This window comes from Sardina pilchardus, chromosome 11 (assembly GCF_963854185.1).
Source record: "Sardina pilchardus chromosome 11, fSarPil1.1, whole genome shotgun sequence".
In the NCBI taxonomy this organism is placed as follows: Eukaryota; Metazoa; Chordata; class Actinopteri; order Clupeiformes; family Clupeidae; genus Sardina; species Sardina pilchardus.
The window spans coordinates 1,574,506-1,586,440 of NC_085004.1; the positions used below are offsets into that span (position 1 = coordinate 1,574,506).

At 39.6% G+C, this 11,935-nt stretch overlaps 1 protein-coding gene across 1 annotated transcript; it reads left to right on the forward strand.

The window, feature by feature from the left end:
* Positions 1-257: 257 nt before the first annotated feature.
* Positions 258-11,678, forward strand: slc1a2a (solute carrier family 1 member 2a). The gene is made up of 11 exons (XM_062549054.1): positions 258-418; positions 2,479-2,621; positions 4,312-4,464; positions 4,646-4,896; positions 5,396-5,528; positions 5,686-5,812; positions 6,063-6,296; positions 6,599-6,793; positions 6,980-7,114; positions 7,451-7,667; positions 8,780-11,678. Exons 2-11 carry the CDS (start codon positions 2,489-2,491, stop codon positions 8,843-8,845), a joined length of 1,644 nt encoding a protein of 547 aa, XP_062405038.1. The 5' UTR covers positions 258-418; positions 2,479-2,488; the 3' UTR covers positions 8,846-11,678.
* Positions 11,679-11,935: the final 257 nt, after the last annotated feature.

An 11,935-nucleotide genomic window follows, 5' to 3' on the forward strand; every position in this document is an offset into this window, starting at 1 on the left:
GCAAGCAGTCAAAGGGGAATCGTTGCAGAGCACGCTTTTTAGAGGGATTAGATGCTCCGAAGGGAACCCATGCAGGTGCTCACCTGGCGCTTATGGCTAATCTCAGGTGCTGACTCCTCCCTCGTCCTCCAGTGTCTCACTGGGGAACTCGCACCTGGCCGTAAGATTTCACCGGCACCTTGTGGCAATCGGACCGCTTTCTCTCGTTGTGGACTCTGTCTGGACTCTTCCCTGCGAGTGGAGTAGAATTGTTTTCATCTCGATGATCAGAGTCCTGCTGGCCTGCTGTAGTTCTCTGTTGCTTCTGGAAGACTTTTAAGGATTCACACTGAGTGATTAGATGGATAAACCGTAACACTGAGATTTCTTTTTTTTTTTACATTTAAAAGTCGCTTTCCCTGAAAACAGTAACAGCAAGGTAAGACGTTTACGCTTGATGTTAGTACTTAGAGTTTAATTCTTTACAATAATTGTCATTCAATTAATTTAGCAGAGGTGATTCTGGAATAATGCTCCTTATTTTCCAATAACCATTCACTGTCTTTGCCATTCACTTATAAATTCAGCTTCAGAAGTGTTTTACTTTTTTTAACTGAGTACAGTTTAGATAGTAAGTGGACATTTAGATTATTTTATTTGAATGGTGTCAGCAACAGTAACAATATTGTTTTGCCTTTTGCAAGAACCACAGGGGTCATTCTTAGCTTAAAATAAACACAACAGACAAGCTGATATTCACAGACTTCAAGTCAGTGACCTCTCAGCATCAGTATTGCAACCTCAGTGATGCGTAGGACTTTGACAACAATCCAGCCGATGTCATTGAACAGATTGAACATTTAATAGAATTAGCTCTAAGTTCATCCATCCATAGTACATCCAGTCAACGCGTGCATCCATCACATGCACTATTGATCATACTGTGACTCTGTAAACCCCATTGATTCTGCTGTATGCGAGGCTGCATTTCATAGTGTGTGATATTTTGATCATTGCAACCTTGCATAGAGCACAACATACATTGATTTGTACTGAACATGCACTTTTTCACTTGTACATCTAGGTGTTAAACTAGATGTACTAGAGATCTGCATTATACCAGGCTAAATTCAGAGTAGAGTATGGAATCAGAACATGAAAAGTCCCAAGTTATGGTAATATTGCAACAGGTAACACCTTGACTTTTCTTGGGCAGTCCCCCCACTGTTATGCAACACACTTAGCCTCTGTAGTCCCTCAGTCTCTAATTCTGAACAGTTAACAGGCTTATGTGCCCGTGGAGTGGGAGCAAGGTGTATCAGACAGCCTCTGATTTACTTTGCACCGCTGAGCTCTTAAGTCCTGTCCTGCCGCGTGAAGTGTGTGAAATGTAAAGAGTGCACGAGGTGCATGCACTACACAAGCCTCCCTTGCTCTTAAAATGCGCAAAGAGCCAAACAAGCGACCGGATGTATAGACTACAGCACAGTGCCAACAGTGCAATTTCAATTGTTTGTTTATATTTAAACATTGACTTTTTAATAATAAAAAAAAGGCATTAGTTATAGACCAGAGGCGCTATACAAAGAAACATTTGTATTTTGCAAATTTGCAATTTACAATTTGTAGCTGCAAACCTATCGATGCAAACATCTCAACGTACTTAACGGGCCATTTTTCTACTTCAAACACCACCAAGTGTGCAGCGGCTGATGCCATACCTGTGCTTAATCACTGAGGTGAATGGTTACATAACTGGCCAAGGTTATACGCAGCAAGGGCGGGGTGTCGTTCTAAGAGGTTTAAGGCCAGACCACAACAACGCTGAAGGTCTCCTTGCTGTTGTGTCATGTGATGAGATTTGCCATCTCTGGTTGGTGATGAGCTGGAGATGTCTTGGAAAGGGGGATGACCTGAAAGTGAGAGGTGATCACAGGCATGGGATTACCTGGAGGGCCATTCACTCAACTACAGGGGCAATCACAGGGTGTCCTCCAGCCTGCGCAAAGAACAGGGATCACTTAGGAACTCTCTCAGAACATAAAAGCTGTAGATGGAACATCATTTCACCAACTCCAAATGGCATCGGAATTGTAGAAGAGGCTTCTTTTAATCCAATGCCTATGTGTCGGACTTTGGCTTTTGTTTTGAAATATAGTATGTTGTTATTTTGCACATTGTCTAATGCAAATGATAATGGTATCACTGTGAACTGCCTATCCTCTAATAATGCAATTAGACTGAAGCATTATGAGGGGAAGACATTCATACACAACTTGCTTCATGTACATTGTCACCAAGCTCTAGATTTAACAATTCCTTGAATAAATAAAATCAGCATTAGTTTCCATCACTTTACTTAATGAGCATTAATCATTTCTGCAAATAGTCAAGATACTCTATCTTGCGCATGGCGAATAAACATGACGTTTTGTCATAATGTACTAAAAAATGGATGGATGTCTTTACTCATGTGCCATTTCTCCCCTGTGTACCCAGTGCCAAGGTGATGCAGAAGCAAGTTGAAGTCAGGATGCATGAGAACCACCTGGAGCCACCAATGGTGGTGGAACCACAGCCTGCCTGTTTTGGCATCTGCAAAGCGCTAAGGAAAAACCTCCTTCTAACAATAACAATCCTTGGTATGTATTTTTCTATTATTGTGAATGTTTTGTTGCAGTTTGAGGTGCTGAAGATGTTTAAAGGCATCACTTGCACATGTCCATATGTCAGTGGTGTCCTTGAAAGGAGTGGCAATATTCACATGATACAGCAGCTTACGCAACATCTGTCCCATTAAAGAGGAAAATGACAAACTAATAATTGATGAAGTATCCCATGAGTGGAAATACATGTCTTCAGTGTCATTCGTCTTCTCCATACTTTGTTGACTTCTATAGTTAATATGTTTCCAAAACATCCAAACCTCCCATCTCTGCATTCCTACTTTGTAGTCTACAATTTAGTTATTTATGTCATTTTCATTATATATTACTCTTTATGGTGCTGTATGGGCTTTGTGTTGTGTTTACTGACCTGTGCCAAGTGTTATCACACTTTCTCTTTTGAGCAGTTTCATGCTTTCTTTGTGTTTTGAGCATTGTGTGCCTTCCACATGGGATGTTCTGCCAGATATACAAACAAGACATCTAAACTCTTTACAAAAGCATAGTTTGTACATGTAAACATTGTTAGAAAGTGACTTGTCAACAAAAGTCTAAAGCAGAATTTGCAATGAGATTACCGCTAATGTGTAACCGCACAATAGCTATACAAAGGGCACACAAAGCCGTATAGCTAGTTCAAATCAAGTATTTGTGGAACAATCATTCATAGTAACACACACCATCAGTACAGTAATTATGCATTCAAAAGTTTGATGGCAAGCATTTGAAATATCAATAAGGTAGTTTGGGGACATATGCTTTCTTGTGGCCTATTCAGTATCTTTGTGTTTTTGGTCTTATACTTTTGTATACATCAAGGCATGTCTAAACAGAGCTACCACGTGCAGTCATGGACATATAAAAATAGACTGCTTCGTGTAGAGTGAGGTACTATTAAGAGCTACTAATGTACCTAAGAGGTGAGCATCAAGCTGCAAATAAGCTCTCTTAAGTCTTAATTGGATGATGGAAAAACAATCAAGTCTGCAAAGTCATGGTAATGTAACTGCATTTAGTAGTGAGAGACAATACTCGGTTTGCTGTATCATAATGCATTACCAGGCAAATATTATTGGTTTTGTAAGAAATATCATAGGCCTTTGATTATTATCGCTGACCATTGGGGAATCTGTTTAGTTGACCACTGGTTAAACAGCACTTAGAGCAGTAGGAATTGGATATATCTGCCTTTATCTATAAAAAAATATAGGCTAGGTGAGACAGGTGGCTTTTGTTCAAGGCACATAGTTGTGAATACAATTTTAGAGGCTGTCTCAAGTAATGTTGATTGGCTTTCTAATGGGTCAGAACTCACACAATTCACCTTTGTGCTACTTATGTAGTGCTGTACCTCCATAAGGTGCTGAATTGATGTAAACACTTTAAAACTGGTGCTCATTCACAATTGTCCCTAGATACATTTGGCCTATGACTTTAGAATTTCAGAGCATTTATAAATAATCAAGCATGTGAAAGCAGTAGCTCCGGTGATAATTCACTGAACGAAGTCCATATAGTCATGCCAAAGGATTTTGTTGTTATAGATCCATCCTGGATTTCTATTAAAGTGTTCTTCTGCTTTTGGTGTCAACCTTTTCATTGGGGCCATTCTAGATTGTTTGCATCTGCTGTCTTGCTCAACTGTTTGTGTGGATTCCCTTTGCAGGTGTCATAATTGGGTCCGTGGTAGGGATGCTGCTGCGCTACATCTCGCCACTTCCTGCTGATGTCATTATGGTCATTGGCTTCCCTGGGGAGATCCTGATGAGAATGTTGAAGATGCTCATCTTACCTCTCATCATTTCCAGTTTAATCACAGGTATTTGCACGGTCCAATAATCATCAAGTTCGACTCAATCAAATAGTTTTTTTTTTTCCAACTGATGTGTTTTGCTGATGTATGTTATGCCGTTAAGTAGCCTAGAGAAGGTAGAGATGGTAGAGAATACACTTATAAATCCACAAAATGCGACTAATTGTTTTTTTTTCTGTCAATGAAGGCCTGGCTGGACTGGACGCAAAGTCGAGTGGACGCCTGGGGACGAGAGCCATGGTCTACTACATGTCCACCACGGTCATCGCGGCTGTGCTAGGGGTGATCCTAGTGCTTGCTATTCACCCAGGGAACCCTAAGCTGAAAACAAATCTTGGTCCAGGAAAGAAAAATGACGAGGTTTCAAGTTTAGATGCTTTCTTTGACCTCATCAGGAACCTCTTTCCAGAGAATCTGGTGCAGGCTTGCTTCCAGCAGGTTAGTTTTGTTGGGTTACATTGGCATAGACACGCTTTGCTAACCTTGCCTTTATGCATATGAATCTGCAAGGGTCCGTTTTGTGTAGGCCATTTACTGACATTAGCTAATATGGAATATATATTAATATTGTTAGATGTCATAGTTGACATGCTCAAGGGTGAGTTTATGGGCTCATTATCTCATGATTTCCATACATTTGCCCATGGAAATGGCCTAGATCCTGTACCCTAATAACCACTGTGTTTTAACTGAATAACACCGCACTTAGTCAATCACCATGTGGATGCCAAGCATGAACATTTAAAATTCATTATGATTCATTTAAAAAAGTGTAAGGCAAAGTGAGGGCCAAATTTCAAACAAATCTTCAAACCATTACGGCCACTGCTTATACAAATGATAGCATTAACATACTGACAATAGTAGCTGATTTGAACTTCACCTCTTCTTCACCTCTTCATATCTGTCTGTCCCTCCCCTCCTTTCCTCTTTTCAGATATCCACTGTCTCGACTAAGACTGAGATTCCTCCCCCTATGATGATGCGCAACGGACGAAACGTCACTAGATCGCCACCAACATTTTCTGTCAAAAAAACTCTGCAGTTCAGGAGTGGAATGAACGTATTAGGTAAGGCATTGAGATCAGGTATACTCGCGTGTCATATTACCTGATACTGTAGTTATTAACTGCTAATTACCACGTGATTATGTATGTAGAAATGAATTGGACATATTTCATGCCCATGTCATTGACCTATTATCCTTTTTTTGGGGTCTGAAAATAGGTCTCATCGGCTTCTTTGTGGCATTTGGGATCATCATGGGCAAGATGGGGGAGAAGGCCAAGCTGATGCTGGACTTCTTCAACTGCCTCAATGAGATCGTCATGAGACTCGTTGGCTTGATCATGTGGTCAGTCTTCCATGTCTGATGTTGTAGATCTCATAACTTTATCTTTCCTTGTTGTTTAGAAGACGTTTGATTGTTTGATTGGACATTGTAAGTTATTTCAGTTTTCTAACTTGTTTCTTACCGACTTGACCAGAACTGTCTGGAAGTTTTGAACGTTCTTGTCAGCATGTAACAAGCAATTAGAGTGCATTTTGAAATGTTTCTCAGTAAAGACTTCATTCTGTGTCTCTCCCTCTATGCGCTTGTATAGGTACTCTCCTGTTGGTATTGCCTGTCTCATCTGCGGGAAGATCATCTCCATTAATGATCTGGAGATGGTGGCACGTCAGCTGGGAATGTACATGGTCACAGTCATCGTGGGCCTCATTATCCATGGTGCCATATTCTTGCCGTTGATATACTTCGTCATAGTTAAAGAAAATCCCTACCATTTCTTCATGGGAATCTTCCAAGCCTGGGTCACTGCTTTGGGAACAGCCTCCAGGTAAAGTAGACCTCATAAAGTGTCAATGCTAGTCACAATGGTCTAGTAAAACCATAGCAATAGTTTCCTCTGAGACATATTGAAAAGCAGCCCTGTACAATTGCATTCAGACAGGAGGTATCTACAACCTGAACTAAACCAATTTCACATATAATCGAACATGTTTCAAGGGCATGCACTCTTGTTTAAGTTTTTGTGAATAGCACAAAATGGAGTGCGAGGTGAATTCAATCTGCATGTTGACACAATGTGTTCATTTTTTGGCTCCTAACATGTTTTCCTGTATGTGTTTCACCCCTCAGTGCTGGCACTCTGCCTGTCACATTCCGATGCCTTGAGGAAAACCTTGGCATTGATAAGAGAGTGACTCGCTTTGTGCTCCCTGTTGGTGCAACCATTAACATGGATGGTACAGCTCTCTATGAAGCCGTGGCAGCCATTTTCATTGCTCAGATGAATGGAATTGATCTCGATTATGGTCAGATTGCCACAGTCAGGTAGGTCCCATTGCTAGTTATCTTCATGCTTTTGTTGCATACCAAAGTGTTTAGAAAGCCAGAGACGTGTTTACATCATTGATTTGGATAAGCTACTAATTTAGCCAGTCTGTGTAATTTGTTTTAATGATGAATTGTTTTGAGTGTTTTGCGTTCATCTGATAAGCTCAATTCTTTTTACTGTAGCTTAACGTCCACCCTAGCTAGTGTGGGTGCGGCTAGTATTCCGAGTGCTGGTTTGGTGACCATGATTCTGATCCTGACTGCTGTGGGACTGCCTACCTCAGACATCAGTTTGCTGGTGGCGGTTGACTGGCTTCTGTGAGTACACTCAGTAATTCTATGTGCATTGCTCAAATGATTGGGCTTCATGCAAGGGGTAGCTTCACATTTAGGGCTTCATGCTACTAAAATGCAGCTAAAAAATATTGCAGTTTACAAAGATTTATGAGAATGCGTTCAGTTTTTTATCACATTTAATTCATGGCTTGTGTTTTTTTTTATATACGAATAGCCTACACGTTTGGTTAAATATATTCATGTCCTTTTGACCAACGTGTTTTTGGTTAATTTGTGTGTAGACCATTGCCATTTTAAGAGACAGCTTAGTTTGAGGTCTTGTGGAACATGTCTTTGTCTGTCTCACCCAAAAAACAGGGATCGCTTCAGAACTTCAGTGAATGTTGTTGGTGATTCCTATGGTGCTGGAATTGTTTACCACCTTTCAAAAGACGAGTTGGACAGTCTTGATGCACAGGCCAAATTCGATGAAATGGAGATGTCAAAAACACAGTCCTTCTATGAAAACAATACCAACCAGCACGTATACACCCAACGCCACTCCTGCCCACAAGTAATGATTGATGACTGCAAGGTACCATTCACCCTCACAGATATAGAGACTTGCATGTAGAGACTCCCATGGCGTCCATCGTCATATTGATGTTTACTGTTCATGTAAAGTTGTACATCCCTGTGTGAATGCATGCAGATATATTTGAACGAAAGATAATTTATATACATAGATGGAAATTTCTTTATTGTCTACCAATTGGATGAAATAGCAGTTTTTATGCAACCCTCTACTGTAACACCCTCTAAAATATATCAGCTCTATAAAAAGGACTATGCATTGAGCGGACAATATACCAATTTTAAACCTTTGGTCTTAACATACTTTAGAGTGTCCACTATAAAGATCGCTTGTTTATTTATATATGTCCTATTATGTCATGAAAGTATGACAAAGTTAGATGAAGAAGGCATTTTGTTCAACAACAATTGATTTTTGCAGGACACCTATGGAGATAGATATGATGATTTGTGTTGAAAATGCCAAGCTGGCTTTGGCATTTGTCGGTGGCTTGGGAAGAACAGTGACTTAGGTAATTGTACACTAAGTGCATTTGTTCTTTTTTTTGCAAAAGTCTTTTTTGTCTTTTGACGGAATAGCAGGGACATGAAGGGTGCTATTTCATTTAATTCCAAATATATGTGCAATCTTTGGGGAGACTTGTTGTGTTATACCAGCAACCATATTCCATGCTTTCTATATGTGTTTTTGATATACACTATTTTCTTACTTGCAATTTTCTATGCAACAATGCTTCCAGTAGTGTGAACATACTATTCGTGTTTGGTGTCATGAAATCCTTTGCCTGTGCTTATGTGATTGTGAGCAAGTCCCTGTTATTCTTTAGAGATGTATTTTTGGACAGAGAATCCATACTGTGCTAGCCAAATGTATTTCAAAATAGGGTGACATGGCACATTTTAGCCAGTCTCATTCCAAACAAAGCAAATTCATGGACTGAGTTGGGTATCCTCTGAAATTTTTCAACACACCTCAAATGGGATATGGATGTGACTCTACAAATATATCCAAATGGCTTCTCTGCTCCAAATCATAGACATATTTGAAATGGAAAATGTATTATTTACTGTGCCTTGGTCCTACAGTTAGTTGTTCCTGATAATTGCTTTCAGGTAACCTCAAATGGCTCCCCTGCGGAGTACTCTGTTGTTGAGGAGGAACCTTGGATACGCGAGTAATACATCACACAGATCCTGCTTCGCCTTATCCTGAGTTCCTCAAGGTTTACCCTTCACGATGAAAAATGAAAGAACCCAAACATCACTTTCTCAGAACTAAAACAAGCAAACAATGAACTGGACACATACATGCAACTCTGACACTCTGAACTGGAATATTGATAGTGCAAACCACTCGCATGGAACTACCAATGCTCTCATACACTGTACCAGAAGATGGCATTAGCATATATAATTTAATACTGGAAAGGGGACCAAAACAGGGGGCTATACTGTAAGCCTTACCTTTGGGTGAATGGCCTCTTAAGAGTGAAAACCTAAAATATGTTGAGAACAGTAGCAGTCCAAACCTCATGAAATAACAGAGGGAGCGACACGCCCTAACCAGTAAAGAGGAAGGTTTGGCCTTGTCTATTTGAAATATGTGGAAGGCCCAAAGCTATAAAAAACAATCTGCCCATTTTAGGGCAGAGCTTCCTTTGAACTGTCACAAGGGTTTTAGTATAACTATCCCCAGTAGTCTTTTAGAGTATTTTCATCTGAATTTTGGTGAAGGAATGTTTCAAAAGCACTCCGAAACCTACTGCCTTCCGACAGCGATCTTAATAGAGTTTGAATGTCTATGAAAGTATGTTTTTATGTCTTCTTAAGATACTGGTGAAATACCCAGGAATAACATTTCATACACACAGCTGTCCTTGAATCTAATTTCATTGCTCCTAAAAAAAAAGTAACACAAGTGGCTCTTCTGCCATCTCTAAGTTCACAGAATCCTAGTCCCCTTACAGGCGAGCGAGGGCCCTCTGGTGCCATGCAGCAGGTGCTGGGAGAAAGGATCAGCTTGTTTCAGGGAGTAACCTTTGTCTGGCTGGACTTAGGAGGATTAACCCCTGCTGTTGACTCACATAATCAGCCACTTAGCACACGAGCTTACCTCTGCGCTGAATATATCCAAAAAGGCCGAGCCTCCCAGAATTGCAGAGTATTTTTAGGCAGCAGCCGAGGCACATGCCGCATTAGCAATTAGGAGCAGGGCACACCAAAGACTTATTGCAAATCCTGACAGTGAGACAACCAGCATGTTTTACTATATTTCACATAAAGCTTTTTGGATTATTGGCTTATTTTACTCCTACCGTGGCTGCGTAGTTTGAGAAAACAGGGATTAGACGTTGCTGTGTCTTTGCTGTATTGCAAGCTTTGAGATATACATGCGTGTCTATGCTAAGGTGGTGCAAGTGTGCTTATGTCTGAGAGAGAGGAGTTTGCAAACATTTGCTCGCCCAAATGAGACAGTAGATTGTGCATATGTTTTGTGTGCTTTGTTAACTGTTATTTATATGCTACTGTACATGACAACCTTGCCTTGAAGATGTCAACTGCAAATTGTGCAGTCAGTGTGACAATTATGACCATACTGATTCCCATAACCTATTTTAGTATATTTTTTTGCATTTCTTAAGTGAAAGCCCAGCATCATCATATCCTCTGGTGGATATATAGTGTATTTCCACTGCAGCATTAACCTGTCTATCAATTCAAGAATTGACAAATCACTTGCTCCACTGTCAAAGGCAAATTGAAAATTTAGTAAGTGTTTGTTAGAAATGTGATGCTGAAAAAGTATCCGTGAAGAGTATAATCCGTCTGCATGGCACCCTGTACCAGTTAACTGTTACAGCAGCATTACTGTTATTTATTTATTTTTGCACGATAATCTTACATGTAAGTGCCTCATTGCACTTTGTGTATATATATATATCATATATTAGACAGAAATATATTTTGTTGAACTGGTGTGTAGGCTTTTGAAATGGATAGTTCTTGCTCATTGTGTCTAAAAATAGAGAAACAAATATATATATCCATACATTTATAAAAGTAAGGTTGTTTGTAATTAAGTTTGGATAGTTCAGAACTGGTGTTTGTAATTCCACCTACAGTGTTCATATCCATATATTTGGGCCATATGAAATCTGGTTTAAATTAAGAATTACACACCAGATTGAGAGAGAAAAAAATTGAAAAAATTACAAAAAATATTTTTCACTTGTCTATGACAGAGTTGTCCTAGGCTCTCAGAATTTGTGTTTTTGTCTGTTTTTACTAGAATTCTTGGCTCTAGGGGAAAAAGTAAAATGACTTTAAGAGTTGTCAGTGTTACCTGGGTAATGTTTTGTATGGCTCTTCACCATGTATACCATGACCAGAGTACAGAGGGGCAGGGGAAATGTAGGAGCTTGCTGACGTATCTCTGCAGTGGAGATATGTGTTCAGGCAGGGCCTGGCACGGGAGCATGGGAAAGACATTCCTCATAGTGAAGGATGTGCTGCGTTGTCTATGCTCATCTTGATCCACTTTTGTGTTCACATTTGATTTAAAACCAAGTGTGTAACTTGCATACCAAGACCCACTTTTTAAAATTTGTCTTTTTCCTCTATTTTGTTTTCTATGGTTATGACAAATGTAAATAAAGACAAATATTGTCTCTATTTTCTATCTCTTTTTTGATGAGAAGCACTGTTTGTGCAGGAGCATGTGCAGATATACTCTATACTTTCATGTCTTTTCAAGTTCACATCATAACTAGAGCCACATTCATACAACAGACTGGCGAGTGCATGATCCATGTGCATGTGTAAGCACAGGCATTGTCTTTGTGCATGCAAGTGTGAATGTCTGTGTGTGTGTGTGTGTGTGTGCGCGTGTGTGTGTGGGTATGTGTGTGTCTCTGTGAGTAACAGAGAAAAAGCAGACTTATTTTTACTTTGCAACAACTGAACTAATGTATTATAATGTATTTTACTGTGTTCATACTGTATAATTCTGTATATCAATAAAGTTTCTGTATGAGACACTATGACGTTCTTGATTAATTGTTCCTAATGTAAATAATAAGAGAGGAGTTTTTGGCTATTTGACAGTGTTATACTATAATTTGGAAACCATGCTTTTACTAAATGTCTCTAAGGACATTTAATCTGTTTAACAGTGCCTCATATTACAAATCTCATCTTCAGACTGTTAAGTAACTACAGTCCAGTCTGAGATAATAATGCTGGTTTCAAATTTTGGTATAACTTTACATA